This window comes from Triturus cristatus, chromosome 6 (assembly GCF_964204655.1).
Source record: "Triturus cristatus chromosome 6, aTriCri1.1, whole genome shotgun sequence".
Taxonomy (NCBI): domain Eukaryota; kingdom Metazoa; phylum Chordata; class Amphibia; order Caudata; family Salamandridae; genus Triturus; species Triturus cristatus.
The window spans coordinates 761,372,049-761,388,949 of NC_140589.1; the positions used below are offsets into that span (position 1 = coordinate 761,372,049).

The window sequence follows — 16,901 nt, forward strand, 5'->3', positions numbered from 1 at the left end:
TTGTTAGACAGAATTCTGTTTCAAGAAATGTGTAATCGCTGTGTAGGGTCAGTGGTGAAAAATAAAGGCTTATTGTTGTTGTACCAAAGCCCTATGAAAGAGACATTTCAAGAGGAAGACATTTCTCGGTACGAGCTCCCTCCAGCAGCATTTGTTGCCTTCAGTTCAAGGTTGGCAACTGCTCCCACTTACTGTTGTTTAATGTCCCCAAAAGTTGCTATTGCAGGCCTTGAGCTAGTTGCCGTCTTTTGAGATCATTGTTACATTAATAATATGGTGCTGGAACTTTCTTGCAGCGCTGTGGGTACATGACGGTTACAGATTGGTCACCCAGTCATATGTAGAATCTTAAAGCTCTCTCCTTGGCACAAGCATATAGCCACATGCGTGAACCGTGCTCGTCGTGAACCTGACCTCAAGAGCAAGGCCACCCAAATGGATAGCGGTCTTGTATTGAGCTCAAGTATTCAGCATGTTGTAATATTTCAGCTGGCGTACAAAGGTCTACTCTTCTTAAAATGATGCTTCACACTGCAGTATCAATGAACCACCCTCAAGGGCGCTCACTGCTGTCAGCAGATGGGCCCTGCATCCAGCAGCCATCTTTGAATCTCTGGTCTTGCTTCTTCTTGATTGGATACAGGGAGACGACTCCGCTCTTTACTGGTGGCTGCTTATGTTAGATCTTTTGTGAATTTATACATTGCTGGCCCTTCCTGTCCAGCACAGTATTTGGCACCTCATGCCACCAGACTGGCACCCTAAGTCATTGTGGCGAAGGGGAAAGTATGAAGCATTCACAGGAGTTTCACAAGAATGAACATAAGTACCAGAACCAGGACGATTAGCACGAAGTTGAGCAGCAGGTTGAGGCCTCTGTTGTTGGCAAGATCCATGGTTGCGTGCTTGTCGGTCTCCTCAGCTGTGATCCTATATGCGGCCCTCTCTCGTTCAAACCTGGATTCTCAAGGATTGGACGCACTTTGCTGTTCTGTCGCTGTGCTCTCAGCGTCTTCTCGTTTTTGTCTTTCACCACCTAAGAAAAGATTGTTTAATCATAGTAACTAGAGACAACAGATTTCATCTTTTTATAAATTTGCACATTACAGTTTCACAAAAATACTTAATCAAACAATATAGCCTTATAGCCCGCCGTAGCGGGCTATACCGGCTATTAAAGGCCCGCTGCAGCGTTAAAGGCCCGAGCCGAAGGCTACGAAGGGCTATAAGGCTATTAGAACATTCTGCCACTAGAGGGCAGAATGTTCTAACAAAACAAAGCCTTCAGGGAGCGCGAGGGGATTCAAATCCCCTCCGGCTCCCTGAAGTCTTTGTTCACAGCCAGAGCTGTGAACAAAGACACATTGGAATGTTGGCGCTCCGGGCTTATACCAGCCATTATAAGCCCGGAGCACTCCATTGTTTTCAATGGAGCTGCCAACATTCCAATGTTCTAATAACTATTAATTCATTGTTCCTTACAATAGTGTCAGAGCCCCTCTATCCAAGCATTATCCAAGGGGCACGGCCTCGAAGACGTCAGATTGAGGGAATTTTTTTAGAGCTGAGTTTAGGTAAGTTTAGAATTGATGGAGTCTGTAATAATAGGAAAGTATTTATCCCTGAAAATGTGTTAAATGTGAGAATTTGAAAAAAGACCTAGTATAAATATAGGCATCTTGCAGTTTAGAAGCAGTAACAGCATGGCCTATTGCTCTCGTGCTGCCCTGCTTTTAGGGGCTTGGCAAGACGTGATGGGCCTGTAGGCCATCTACTGTCTGTACAGCTGGTACCCTTAATGTATCCCCCAATTTATGAAACGTGTCCATTTTCATATGATGACCTCTGGAATTTTTTTTTTGCCCAAAATCTTTTTAGGGAGCTTTATAAATCAACAGCAGCATAGACATTGTGTATTTCTTTTCATGTGTTATCACTGGGGTGGGGCCCTGACGCTTAATGCATGTATAACACTTCCTTAGTTGAATTTTGACTCATAATAGCCAAAAGACAAGAGTCTAAAAATAAGTCCGAAACAGAAGAGAAATTAAGTTAAGATGAGAACGAGGTAAAAGTTAAAAGGGGTGGTTAGTGGATCTTCTGCCATTAACTACGTTAATTAAATTAAGTTAGATATATTTACAAAAAAGTATAGGTTTTATAATTTCAGAATGGAAAATAAATGTTGTAGAGGAAGCAACTTTGTCTACATGCTATAACAAAATTAACATCAAACTGAAATTGTTTTTAATCCAATGTTATTTGAATAAAACAAATGATTGTGAAGTAATTAATGGGCTCGAAACCGCTTGTCAACAAGCCGTACTCCTACTGGTTCTTTTTGCACCATACTTAATCTCTGGTCTCTTCGCTGGTATTGCCAAGGGACTTACAAGTCCGAGCCAGTCAACTCTTGCCGTTTAGTAACGAGGCACCTTCTTGGGCACTGCACTCCGGCTCACAGCGGCCTCTGGATTATGGTCTCTACCAACTTTTGCCTGATTTTAGTCAGAAACATACCGTGTTGGACTTTCTTGCCATTGCCCCTTCTAATAAAAGAACTGACTTGGAGTATGCTGCAGCACACAAATATTTATACGGAAAGCTGGCCGCTTACATACACTGGTATCAGCTGGGTTCAAGTTTGCCTTCCCAGCAGAGGGTGAAATTTGTCTATTTCCCTCTTGCATGTGGTATTGCTCCATTAGTCCTCTTTTGTGTGTCTGCTCATGGCTTGAAGTTGAAACGCATATCCAGAACTACAAAGCACTGGCCGGGGGTCTGAAACATCTGTTTATTAAAGAGACTGGGGTACATTAGCATTCCGCGACAAGCGTAATATGTACCATGTTCCCTGGCTATTTGGGATAATTTGAACTCCACCATTTAATGTTCCTATGTGTCTCTTCTACTTTTGTAAAGAGTGTCTAGTATGTCTCTCTCCATCCCTTTTACAAGATCACCCGTTGCTTATAGTTTTTCAACCCTGTTCTCTTGGTTTCTCACCCCCTCTTGTGGGTTGATTTCCATCTGTTTCTGAAGTTATGCTCTTCTGTTGCTGATGTTCCACATTTTTTGTCACTATGTCTCATGAGGATGTTCTAAGCTGTCACCAAAAAGTGTTGTTTTATGATCTGTGGAACTCCACACTAGTCACTAGTCGCTTATGATTGTGGAAGCATTGTCTACGGCTCAAACATGTTTTCTCACGCCATTATATTCTTGGATTGGTGCAGACACTAGCCCTCAGGCTTCCCACATTCATTTTCTGTCAAAATGGCTGCTCATTTACAAGGTCAAATTATGTCCCCTTTGCTACCAAAAGACAGTTTTACTTGCATCTTTTACACTTAACCGTTTACTCTGAGACATGTGATCACCCAACTTCTTTCCAAGTGGTTTCATCACTCCATCTCACCCCTACTACGCAATATTTTCTAGTCACCATATGTTTGTTTAGTTGCCTATAGATATCTTCTAAGTCTCCTCTTTTACACCCATTTGCCAAAACATGCATTTCAAATTTGAACTGGATTATCATCGGGAATTAATGCTGGATATATACCTCAGCTTCATTGCCCCGAATCTTTCTAACTTTTCATAAATGCCACACTCTGCCTATGCCAAAGCTCACTAGATCAGGTTTGTAAATGACATTTTCTGGACTTAACCACTCATGGGCGAAATAATGCAGAGCACCTGAATCTAGAAAGATTTAAAAAGCAAAATTAGGATTTCGTCTCTACACTGGTCTGCCTTGTTCAGACATATACTTTTCCATCTAGGTATTTTATTTATTTCAATCAGTTTAAATAGTTCCCTAACCTAAGTTTTCTAGAATGTTCTATAGAGGATAGGTCTGGACAGACGGGGGACAGTGAGCAGCTAAACATGAAAGAGTGAAGCTTTGGTGTAACCAGGAAGGAAATAGGCCACAAAGATTCATAACAGGGGGTAAGCAAGCAAGCAGCCAGTATCATGGTTTGGAGAAGTGGCAGAGTGTGTGTAACACAGGGAGAGAAGGAGCAGATATTTCTTTGAAGTGTTTAAGAAGCATAAGAGAGATGTTTAAAAAGTGATCATTTTAGGTCAGAGAGCGGTGTTCAAATAGATTGAGATATAAAACACTGCCATATAAGTGTTCCATGTTTCAAACCATAGAGTTTAGGGACAATGTTTTTTTAAGAAAGCCGATGTTTGTGAATTAATTATAAGATAATTAATTACTTTTTAAGCATTATCAAGATTGTCATCTCTGCTGTAAATGTATTTAAAAAAATAGTTTTAAAAAATTGAAGAGTGGATACGGCTCCACAGCACTGTGCATGTTTAAAATATTTATCAGTCTGGAGTGGGGCCATTGAAAGGAGGGGTTGGTCAGGGTGAACATTACGTTGCTAAAGACTAGCGCGTTCCCTTCTACAGCCCCTTCTGCCACTGATGTCATCAGGGTAGCTCTATCTGTGTTGTCGTTGGGTCTGGATGACAGTGTCCCCTGCCAGGCAAATGTGGTCTTGTTCATCAGCATCTTTGAAGGTTAGTGTCCCTTCCTGGGACCGAGTAACAAATGTCCTAGAAAATTCATGCACGTGTCAGAAGGGGTTTTTGTGTCATTGGAATTCAGCTTAAGTCATTCCCTCCTCCCCCTTTTCACTCTTTAGTTTTATCATTTTTTTTACCTGTCATTTTCTCAAAAGACATATTCATGTGCTACTTTACACTTTAGGCAACGTTAAAAACTGGACAAAGGGTTTGTCTTTGATTTTTATTGAATTTGTTCATGCATTGAAATATAACATCTGAGTGCTAACATACATCTACATTAACATTTTCTAAAACCGTATTTAAACACAAGAGAACAGCTTCATCTGAACAGCTAACCAAATAATTAGTGACATCATTTGTAACACGTTATCTTGTTGTAAGCTCACAGGTTTCACCTTTCAGCCATTACATTCAGACGCCAGCGGTTTAGTTTATAGTCCAAATATTGTTGTGGGAGATAGAACTGTGCTGGTCACTCAGAACGGTGCCAATGGAAAAACAATGCATAATACAAGCCTTTTCCTTCTGAAGTGTTTGTCCTTTTGTGCGCGCGACATGCTTCGGTGGTGTTTTATGTAAATCAGCCTTGAATTGCATGCGTTAGCAGAAACAAAATGGCGGAGCCATAGCCAATGCTCTCCTTTCCTCAGAGACCCTGGGTTCCCGTAAGTGCATTTTGTTGATGTTCTTAGTCAAGGTGACGGTCCCAGTACTGAGCTTTGAGAACATCATGTTTACAAAAGACCCATCAGCACTGAAAATGGTGCTGTTTGTTGACTGTAGCCTTCTCGAACTCTCCGGTTGGAAGTGTGTTGCTTTCCGTTTCCTTTTCTATCTGAACTGCTGCTGCTTTTTGGCTGCCATATAGTGGAACGTTTCTCCTTTGTAGGGCATGTCGCAGTTATTTTCGTTTATTATCACAGTTTCCTCTGGATTGTTCTCATTAGCTTCATTCTGCTGGTCGGCGTCCAGCCAGTCTGCAGTAATGGAATGGACAGCCTTTGTTGTTTTAACTCATGCTTTATAACCGGTGCATGTAATTTTCTTCTTTTTTTTTTTTTAGGAAGAGGAGTTTTTTTTTCATTCTACTAGTTTCATATCATTGTTTTCGTTTTGTTTCTTGTTGCCGTTGGCTTGGGGTTCCTTCTCTTGTCATTACTCCAGACATGGTCCTTTGTTGTGGGTTTGTTTCCACTAACTACCACAAACGCTGACCCTCCCATAGTAACGATGTGAATTTAAACTGACCGAAAGCAGCGTGTCTGAAGGTTCTACACCTTTCGATGCACCCGTCAAATGAAGGGGGACGAGACCGTATCCAATCTATATTTTTGTGTTATGTCACATTATTAAATTGAACCGAAAGGGACATACTGACGTTTTAAATGCATTGCAACATGTCGGCCAACACATGAATGCTTGTAATTGCCTGACTGTAGATAAACGTTGCCATCGTCCATAAATAGGGTATTTCTTCAAATTGCATGCCATGCACTGTAAAAGGTGATCAACTGCACCATGCGAAAGACAAGTCTTTGTCTCACATGGATAACAACATTTTAATTTCTTCAGGATTCAACTTCCTGTGAACACATGTTTATGAATTAAATCTGGTCAAAATATTTTATGGTACGTTTAACGCAGTGGTGGGAGTTGGTGCTTAAGCCTAGTCATTAGTTCATACGTTTTTAATTTTGTATAATTGGCTACAATGTTTAGTTGTAGCGCAGCAATTTGACCACAGGGTGGCAGTGTTGCTTCACAATAATAGTTCCTAACTTCTCAGTCTGCGATACGATGTCTCTGCCTGTGCACAGCTAAGTTAAGTTGTTGTATTATAACCTCTACTGTGCAGTTATGTAGTTTAGCATGTCCGATATTTTGCGGTGAAGCATCACCACCTTGCAGGTATTGTGTGAGAAGGCCTGAAGCTCAAGAGGTACACCGCAGTACCAGTACTCTAACCCCTGCATTGTTCAGCACCCCGGCAGCCCTACCTAGTAGACGGCAATCCACAACTAACATTTGGCTCACTGATCCAGGAGCCAGCAGGGCTTCATAAGAAGGTTGGCAATGGTGGCACCTCTGTGTGTCTTCTCTTGTTCTTTTATTTCATGTTCAGATATTTAGACTCTACCCAGGAACTATAGCAGGGGAGAGGACATTTGGCATCCAAAACCCCAAATAGTGCATAACCGAGGCGTAAGAGTGTTTAGGTTTCAATCTCTTCCGATGAGACGTTAGTATGAAGTGGGTATTCTCTGTTTTGTTCTGTTAGTTCTCCCTACCCTTTTGTTGCTTCCTTCTCCTACCATCACCCAGCGGCAACGAAGGCGCAGTGATTGGGTGCAAGGAAGGACCCACCATCTTGGAAAACCCTCTGTTCGTAGCACGTGTTGCTGTAGATACACATGCTCTACATACGCCTGTCATCTAGAGTTGGGCTTGCATGTTTGCAACCTGTTTTTCTTCGAAAAAGTCTTCTGAGTTACGAGGTACATGATCAGAACTTAATACACAGAAGTCATGGTAAAGTACGTCATTCTGACGAGCAAGTTGAGGCACGTCTAATCGTTTCAAATCTTTGCGGGATTACCATCTTTGGCTGCTACCTTGATTAGACTGACGCTGTCTGCATACATGCAGAAACATTCCATAGTCAAAATGTGCATACATTAGGGTTCTGTGATTATGCAGCTAAAGCCTTCCCTTGAGGCAGACAAGGGGGTATTGTAGTTGCACATAATATCAAAGGCAATAAGTGCATGGCTTGTGGTATGCTGCAGAGGATGTGTTCTTCTGTTTTTACTGGCCATATTGAGATTGTTTGGCATGAACGGCAAAGGAAAGATGAGTTTTCCGGTGAGTGCAAGGGCATGTAAACACGGTAGAGGGAGCGCAGTGCATCATACAGACTTTCTGCTCTGGGTGTTTTCATATCAAGGGGGTCCAGCGTGGGTGTTGGCTAAATAATTGTCCATGCTGCAGCATGGTCTGCAGTCTACAGCACTCAGGCTTAATTCAGAGTACAGGCACAGGCAGTGCAGTTGAGAACCATTTGTAGTCTGTTACAAACCAAAGCAATTGCAAAGCACTTCGTATTGACATAAAAAGAAGGCTCTCACGTCAAAGCAAATTGTCTGTTCTCTTACTTTTAAAGCGAAACCAGAAAGAAGCAAATAAACATAAAAGATGTGCTTTGGAATTTAGAGCATCTGCAGGTGCACATCACAAAAATGGACAGAAATGCAAACTAACACATGCACATCTTTGCAACCACTTGCTCCTGAGTGATTGTCCATCGTGTGGCCACAGCAGCTTCCATTAATTTGTAAAGCTGAGGAGTACGAGTCGCAGGCGGCTTTAGTCCAAGCACCAAATCCTCTTGCAAGAGCTTCCATGGATCGTAGAGGGTGCTCGGGGCATGGGAGCTTTTGGGTCATTTTTGGTTTTTATGCATTGCGGTGGGGATTCCAAAATCGGGGTGGCGGAGAACTTCAGAGGAGCATCACGAGGATGCAGATGAGCAGGAGGCAGATAAGGATAAGCGAGAAATTGATGAAGAGGTCCTGCATGTTTTGGCGGGCCTGCGGGTTGACCTCGATGGTGGAGGCTCTCCTCATTGCAGAGCGGGTTATGTTCTGGACCTTCTCCATGGCTAGGCAGTGGGTGGGTTATTGCGGCAGTGCAGAGAGACAGACAGGAGGGCTCAGATGCAGTGCAAAGGGTCTTTCTCTTCTCTCTTGTTAGTGGGTCTTTGTGAAGCTGAGAAAGCAGGAGAGTGAAGAGTTAGAAACAGACATGTAAAGTGTGTTAAGCAATATAAAGGGCGATGAAAGCAACGTGGGCTCTGAGGGGGCAAAAGCTGTTTGGGTGGAGTTGGGGCACAAAATGGCAGAAATAAGTATGTGAATGCAGTGATCAGTGGAAATGGCAATATAAGGTCCAGTACACTATTTACAGAATAATGACCCTTTGCAAATACGTTTCACCACTCCTCATGATAAAGAGCCCTCTAAACATCCTACAAGACTGAAAACACAGAATGAGGCATATATTGACGAGCGGATGTGTCCTAGAGCGAGCATAGCTTCTTTTTTTCCTCCTGCCCAGCTGCACTTCCCTGAAGTTACTTTAGGAAGCAAATATCAGCCAGAATAAGGGGCTCATGGACACATTTCTGCTGGCCTTTCCTTTTAAGTACCTCCCCTTGCTTATTTCTCCCTCACTTGTGCCTACATGTACACGCAAGCATACAAATATATTTTCTCTTGTGTTTACTTCTTTTGTTCTTACCCAATATGTTAAGTGAGCCCCATGAAACATGTAGGAATTGTGGAATTATGAACAAAAAAAACACATCTACTAAAGTAATTGGATCCTTAGAAAGGCCTGTGAACACTCCCCTCCCTCTCCCCATCACCACCAGTTATGGGTTTACTTCTGTACTCTGGATTGGAAAGACCCTGGTAAGATGTTTCAAAGAAATAAGGCAGCCTTAAACCAGCCTTAAAAATGTGTTTACACCCAAAAGGAAGCACATTGGAACGCAGTGGCGTCAGATAATCTGGATTAGTGGCACTTGGCACCAAAATTTGTAAATTACTTTGTACATTAACACGTCATCGCACTGCACCACAAATAAACAAGATGTTGAAAAGAGCCAGTAAATAACTGAAGTCACTATTTTTGGTAATGAAAATGTATGCCATTCTCACTCACGTAATCTTGCTATAGTGCATTAATGATGGGCCTATCCATCCATCCATCCTTCATTGGTCTTGCATGGAGCATAATCTTTTTGCAGATGTTCTCACCTAACTATACTGTGGCTATAAACCCCAGTGTGGTGGGCAATGTTCAGTCATTGACACAAAGGCGCGTGGTGTTGAATCTGTTGCCTTCATTTGTCCTCTACACCCCCCCCCCCCCCCCCCACAATTTTCTCTCATCTGCAGTAGCACCCTGAATATTTATCTACAAAACGGTTTTCCTAAAGAAATTGAAACGACCATCAGCTACCTCTGGTTAATTTACACAGTTGCAAATTAATCAGTCTAGGCAAAGCGTAGTTTTCAGTCCTAGTCTGGCAGCAGTGAATGGTCTGGGCTTTCACAGCAACCCCATCACACTCCCTCAACCACAACTAGTCCATCTAGAACTGTCGCTTGGAATGTCTGGGCTGCATGAACATTTTTGAGGGGCAGTAAGTAATCTGAGTCATTTTAGGACTAGAAGTTAAAGTAAACTGAACGTCTGTCAGCGAGTAAGTGTCACTGGAGAGCTATGGAGCCTTAATCTGACAGTCTGGGGAAGTGTAAACGCTTTAGTTTGATGAATTTCTGGTAACTTGTTTCATGTTCCCGAAAACTAGGGGCATAAAATAGACCGGCGACGTCCTGGAAAGTGTTGAAACAGTAGGCAGAACGGGTCCAAATAGAATTTTTCTCCGGCCAGGGAATCTCAACACATTTTATGCGCCAGCTTGGCTCGTAGGCGGACCAACGCTGTAATGTGTAACGGCATTAGGCGAACATTGTCCGTCTGCATCTTACACATCTGTCTGCAGCACGTCGGAAAGAGTTAACAAAGCGTGTACCAGGCTTTATTTTATTTTTGGGGACGCAAGCTTTTGTTTTGAGTGAGACTCATAAGAAAAAGAGCTGAAAATAGCCTATTAAACCAGGGTCGGTCCTTCCTGTGAAAATAGCACTGTCTGCAAGAGATGTGTGAAAGGGTGCTTCCCAGAAAATGAAAGGTCTTTTGGGTGAACGCCTCTGAAACGCCTCAGTACGTTGCTTAAATGTACATTGGTCGCTACCTAGGCGAGGTACTTATTCAAAAATGAAAAAGCATAGTTTGCCAAAAAAAAAAGACGCAGTTTGTTAATCAAGATGTCTAATGTGCAGAAGTAATTGGCGGGAGTTCCCTTCTTTATTTAATTTAACAGCTGATGGGTTTCCCGGAGCACACCCCCTCTCAGAGCATGGTGCTGTGTTTACTAACCCACGTTTGCAGCGGAAGCCAAGCATCTTACCTCCGGCGGCGGTGGCGGGCAGGCGGATGGGCAGCCTCTGTGCCGGGCTCTGGGAGGGACTCTCCTGGTGCAGCGGAGCCTGGGGGTCTCTGACAGGGCTTCCCAGCCGAACACCAGGCGTATGGGAACAATTGGAGGAGGCGCGGGGGAAAAGCATAAAGTTTCAGAGGCAGGGCTCGTGATGTCAGCCCGCATTCCAAACTTGTGATTGGCTGCCTGGCCCAGTTTTCTCTACGAGTTTATTTTATCTGCTGTTTGTAGAAACACTCAGCAGGCTTTTACATGAAAACCACAGCCCCGCCCCCGTCTTCTCCCACTCCAGTTGCACAGCAGTCAGTCAGTATTGCAGTGATGCGCTAACACAGTGAGTGCGCGCGCGCGCGCGCGCGCGCGCGCACACACACACACACACACACACACACACACACACACACACACACACACACACACACACACACACACACACACACACACACACACACACACACACACACACACACACACACACACACACACACACACACACACACACACACACACACATATACACACACACACACACTCAACCAGCGGTCGAAGTGCATTAAAAAAAAAGTAATCGAATTGTGATGCAGTGCTCAATCCGGGCTGGGCGTGTCACAGTGGGGGCGGGGTCAAAGGCGTGGCTAAAAAAGCAAAATATTCTGTGACTTTTTCGGTCTTTCATCTTAAGGTAGGTTATAAAGTAAGGCACTTCTTAAAGTAGAATGGATGCAAGTTAAGTTAATCAGTGAGAAAGGCACTATCTTACTTTATGTAATCTCTGTTAGCTAATGCAGCGGTCCCTGTCTGTAACCAGAGAGCCAGGAATTGAATCCAGATTGGAGCAGTATATAATAGTGAGGGGCTAACACAGGCCCCTGAAAGCCCTGCGGCGCAGGGGCCTGTGTTATGTCGCTTTAAAAAGAACACACTTCTTTGTTCAGCTGGTAACCCCTTTCCAATACCACTCAAAAAAATCTGTGTCATCAGGAAGAGTCAAGTGATTCCATTAATCAAAGCCAATACCTGCTTCCGAGCTCCATTTACATTTACAGATTGACTAATTGCGCACATTTACATTTCTTTCAGGCAGCAGACACCCTGGCATGAAGGCTTGTTTACCTATCTGCCCCTCCCTCTGTTTCACAGCACATGAGACTCCCTACTTTACACTGCGCCTGAAGCACTTCCGCTTTCGGAATTAACCTTCCAGGGATGGTTATCTTTTCACAGAAAGTAGGGGAACTGTTTTCCTTAAATTAAAAAAGTATGGGCACATCATGCCCCTCCGATCCTGCCCACTTCTACCACTGCATACACTACAATCCCTCAGCATTTTGAACAGGAGCAGCACGAGCCTTAGATTGCACAGAGCCTGAGGCACATGCATTCACAACCTTTTCAAAGTGGTTGACACCTGTGTGCCTGTCTAAAGCATATGTATTTAGGCTTTGGCGAGGATGCTCCAAATAAAAAGAAGCTACTATGTCTCTGAAATTTCTCAATGCATGGAAAACTAAAGAATTAACACAAACATCAGATTTCTGGGTGACTGACAACCATAGGATTTTCAGGGTGCGATGTTGAATAGGACGTGAGAACGGTACCAGAACTTGAATATTAATTTACTCATTCCCCCTATACATTTCATGTATTGAGTTCAGCACCCACTCCACAGATCTGTCTGTAACCTGCATGTTACTCACACCTTGAGTGTACTTGTGTGTGCAATGAAAGCTTGTGCTGGATCTGTTATGAGGAAAGTGGAAGCTTGCACTTTTTGCCTCCTGTGCGAGATGTAATCTTGCTTTGCTACTGCTATACAGTCCCTATTCTGTGAGGCAGTGAAGCTTGCACTGCTGCTGCCTGATCTGTACCTGTCAGGACAGGAAAAGCACGTGCTGATGCTACCCTAGCTGTACCTGTCCTCTGAAGGAGTGAAGCTTTCACTCTTTCTGGCCAATATGTTGCTGTTCTTTGAAGAAGGGTGTTTCCATTGCTGTTCCCCATCTTATACACAAAAGGTCTGAAGAAAGTATATTTTGAATACACTTGCATAGCATTTCCAGACCACTTCAAAGCTTTTATTGGACACAGGGCAAAACTAGCTGTGGGGCCCCAACCTAGAGTCCCTGATTTCAGTCACAGCTTCCCAGCTTGACCAAACTGTGTCAACTTGGACAATGACTTTTCTTCCCTTTGCCTACTTTTCAGTGATCATCAAGTTTGAGAGCACCTTGATATAAGTCAATTCAGGATATGCACTGTACAAAATCTTATTTTGTATATAGTTTAATAGACCATAATTGTGCTCTGTCTTTGCCAATAGACCGCGACTTGTCTCCTGGATCACTAATAAAACGGTTATCAGTGGAGAAGGGGGAAATAATGTGATATCCATCCAAGATCTGAATTGCTCATTTCATCCTAGCTCCCAAGCTTGATCAAACAGTTTGTCCCTAGGCAATTACTTTTCTTCACTGTGCATCTTTTTTTATGAGCATCACATCTGATAGTACTTTGAAAGAGTTCAGGGTGCACTTTGTACAGCAACCTTTCTTATGTATGGTTTAATCAATCATAAAATTGCTATATCTATAAAAAATAAAGGCTTGTATAGAAGAAACACGACAACTGATTTGCCTCCGTAATTAATAACATTATCACAAGAGAAAGGCTGTGGTTCACTAATTTTAATAAAGGTCACTCAGTGCAGTGATATAATCTAAGTAACTAAAGCGAACCAATCCAAGATAAACTTTTTATATAAAAGTTATAAATACAGAGGCACTCTGTAACACTTGCTGCATTGCAGGAGGTCCAGACTGAACTTAGAGCTTTTCTTCTCATCCTTCATGGTGCTGCTTTTCCAGACAAGCTCACACATTGATGGGGGCCACAGAGAATTATAGGACCTGGCTGTCACTGTTGCACTTAAATGCACGTTCCTGTTTCAGGAGTGTGTCTCCCTTTTGCACTCGTGGTTAATGTTCAATCTTTTTTCATGTAAAAATAAACTTTTTTTCACATTGAGAGTTCAAAGATATCTTCTTTTATTACTCTTCTCAAAAACATTTGTCTTCACAGAAACATTTGTTCCGGTACCATGGTTAAATTTATGAATCCCTTGTGTATACTTGAATTAAACAATCATTCAAGTTGCCCAATGCATTTCGGGCTGTGGAGCCCTTCATCAGGGGCCAGTACTGTAAAAAAGGAGACAGCGAATCAGCCAGATACTTAATGTAAAAATAAATTAATTGTGCGCTGGTGGTATGACTGTCATGCTGAAAAAACGTGGCGAAAAAACCTGTGAAAACGAAACAACGGTGCGTGTGGTGGCTGTACTGAAGTATGACATTCACAAGGACCTGACTGGAAATTAATACATTTATGAATTCGCATGTGACTCCAATAGTAAATGTGAAATTTACTGCGTTAACACCATGTGAGAAAAGACCAGTGAAAGATATACGAGAGTTGTAGTGGGTGTAGTTCACATGTGGGATCATCTACACAACCAAGAATGCCGTGGTGGAAAAAATGAGCGTCAAAGTTTAGGTGATCCCAAAAAATAATACCCCATGTGTTATCGTGAGTTCATCTAAACATTGTACTCAAGTACTAATGGCGACCTAGTTGCCAGATATCTGAAAAAATAAACTGTAAACATAATCAGCATTACTGCGTAGACGCAGATAGTCCTTTAATCATTTAAATCAAACAAGCATGTTTATTAGACTTACTTTGATATGATATTTCGGTGGGTAAACTCGTCGAGTCGCATCTAGTTTCACACGGTGTTGACGGAAGTGAAAAGCTCCGGGCCGTATGGGCTGTTAAGTGCGCGTGAGCGTGGCGGAAATTAAATGTTCGAACTACAGAGAAGAAATACTCTTAGTTCAGTATATTCTGTAAACGAAAATGAGACGTTTGAACTACAGAGAAGAAAGACTCGTAGTTCCGTATATCGTGTGAGCGCGATTAAAAGAATTGTGTCTGGATGGTTTTGCACACACGGTTCAATTTTAAAAAACAAAAATGAAGAAAACAAGATTGGTGTATAATAGATGTAAAGCTGTGAAATAAAAACTGATGCTTGAGAGCACCGTGTATTAAACGTGAAAAGGATTAAAGTGATTTGTCATGCAATTCACCAACAAGTAACAAGAAATGTCAAATAATCATAAAAATTGATTAGACTAATCTAACAACAATGTACACGTCAAAATGCAGCGTGTCATGATTAGCAAAACATGCATTGTCTATACAACATCAATGGTCCTACACATATTACAAATGAGTTAAAGATCAGGTATCAAAAGTGCAGTTCCGGGATTGATCTGATCAATGTATATTGTTGATGACTCATTACAAAACACAGCCAAGGTCGTAACGTTCATTGAGGCCTTTGGGACTGTTGGAATCCAGTTTGTTGATCCAGTATACTTCTCTTTGTAACATGAATTGAGTGTTATTACGTCCTTTCAAAATCGGTACCTGTTCTAAAATTAGAAAACGTAGCTGACTTATGTTGTGTTGAAAGAGTTGAAAATGACTGGCGATAGGAGATTTGGCTTGTCGTGTACGAATGTTACTTTTATGTAAGGACATTTGAGCAGGTAAATCACGTTTTGACTTTTATTATTGAATTGCAGTTCCCACTGTGGTAACATGGTGATGTTCCTTTAAAACTGGTGTCTTCTTGATTCGTACGAAAAGTTAAGATTTGTTTCAAATTTCTTGACCTTTGGTAAGCAACTATTGGGGGTGTATCAAAAATGTCTGAAGTCCGCTTCAGTACCAAGCATTGACCAGTATCTTAAAATGTTTTTTTTGATTTGCTAACTTTGAGTCACTCCCACTGCCCTGTTGGCACTGGTAGCGAGGCAGAAAATGCTTTGGTGTTGGGTGTGTGGTTCGCAGTCTCAAGGCCCATGCACACCCGCAGCCCATGCTGTATCAGCTGTGAGTGTTGCTTGGCAGCGTGGGCACGGCCTGTTTCACAGTGCAGGCTACAATTGCAGTGACTCTCCCTGTGTTATATGCTGGACGTACGGACAGCCTCGTCAATAGCATGTTGCAAGACCTCTTCAAGTATTGGGACACAAGTAAACTTTCCACCTTGCCTCCAATCCACTTCTGAGGCTGGAGACCATGCTGCCAGAAGCAGGAATTATTTCCCAATATTTGTGAGATACCTGTATTCCTGGGGAAGATTCCTGAGTCCATAGTGGTTGTATTCAAGCCCCGAAACATGTTGATAGAAAAGAGAAGTAAGGTCTGTTACTCAACTCTCCCGTTTTTATTGTTGTTGTAAGGAGGCACCAGTAAAAACAGTTTTTGCTAACCGACATACAATTTTACTTTATATCTGACAGTTGTGAATTGCAAAATAAAATTTAGTTATTGGCTTTCTTTCTTGTAGGCAGTCACAGATTAAACACTCCAGTGGGCGAGAGGGCACAGACAGCCTTTCACATGCTAATACGACCATCTCCTGCTAATGTGCTAACATCAACACTCCTTGGAAAACATGAATGCTAAAAGGACCCGATTTACCTGAATAGTGAGAGCAGCATCAGTTAGACATGTCTAGAGACAGAGAGAAAGGAAAACTATGACCCGTAACTCCCTCTTCTCGAACCCACCCTTGGGGTTTGTGTGATTTGGGTGACACACTTAGAACAGCACTATGATGCGCCCTGCAGTGAACAAGCGCAGCACATGCTGCAGGTGTTGCCCCATGAGCTTCCGGCAGCCAGTGTCCTTCCATTGGCCTGCACTTGTAACATTATTTATTTTACTTTCCAGCATTCACATTCTGTTTGTTGCATGCCCATCACTACCATCAACTCACTTTTGTCACTGCATGACCCTTCCCCGTTCATTGCTGGCCTCTCCCTCCCACCATCTCTCTCCTGTTACTGCATGCGCCTTCTCCATTCTGTCGCTAGTTTCCTACCTCCATCGTAGCTTGTTTTATAAAGCGCTAAGTCGACTGGGAGGACTTGGAGAGCAGGAGGACTTGGAGAGCTTTACATGAGCAGTAATTGCATTACACCAGGACACAATTTTTACAGGCACGGGGAGATTGTGATTTACCTAGAATCACAGGATGTTGAGCCAGTGCCGAGACTCGTACCTGGTTCCCCAGCTCCAAAGACAGCAGCTCTGTCCATAAAGCCACAGCCTCTCCATGCTCCGTGTTCCAGCGATCTACACTTTGACATACTGGTAACTGCAATGGGTATTTGTTCAATAATATAAATTGCATATTAAGTATATAGTGAAAATA

General features: G+C 42.7%; 2 protein-coding genes across 2 annotated transcripts in view; one reads left to right on the plus strand and one right to left on the minus strand.

Annotated features, from left to right (window-relative positions):
- The window catches only part of CEP85L (centrosomal protein 85L), a 464,377-nt gene that overhangs the window by 249,474 nt on the left and 198,002 nt on the right, over positions 1-16,901 (plus strand). The gene's annotated exons all lie outside the window — the stretch shown is intronic.
- On the minus strand, positions 7,898-10,716 carry PLN (phospholamban). The gene is made up of 2 exons (XM_085611286.1): positions 10,583-10,716; positions 7,898-8,310 (listed from the first exon to the last, which is right to left on the minus strand). The coding sequence occupies exon 2, from the start codon at positions 8,199-8,201 to the stop codon at positions 8,043-8,045; it is 159 nt and encodes a 52-aa protein (XP_085467412.1). The 5' UTR covers positions 8,202-8,310; positions 10,583-10,716; the 3' UTR covers positions 7,898-8,042.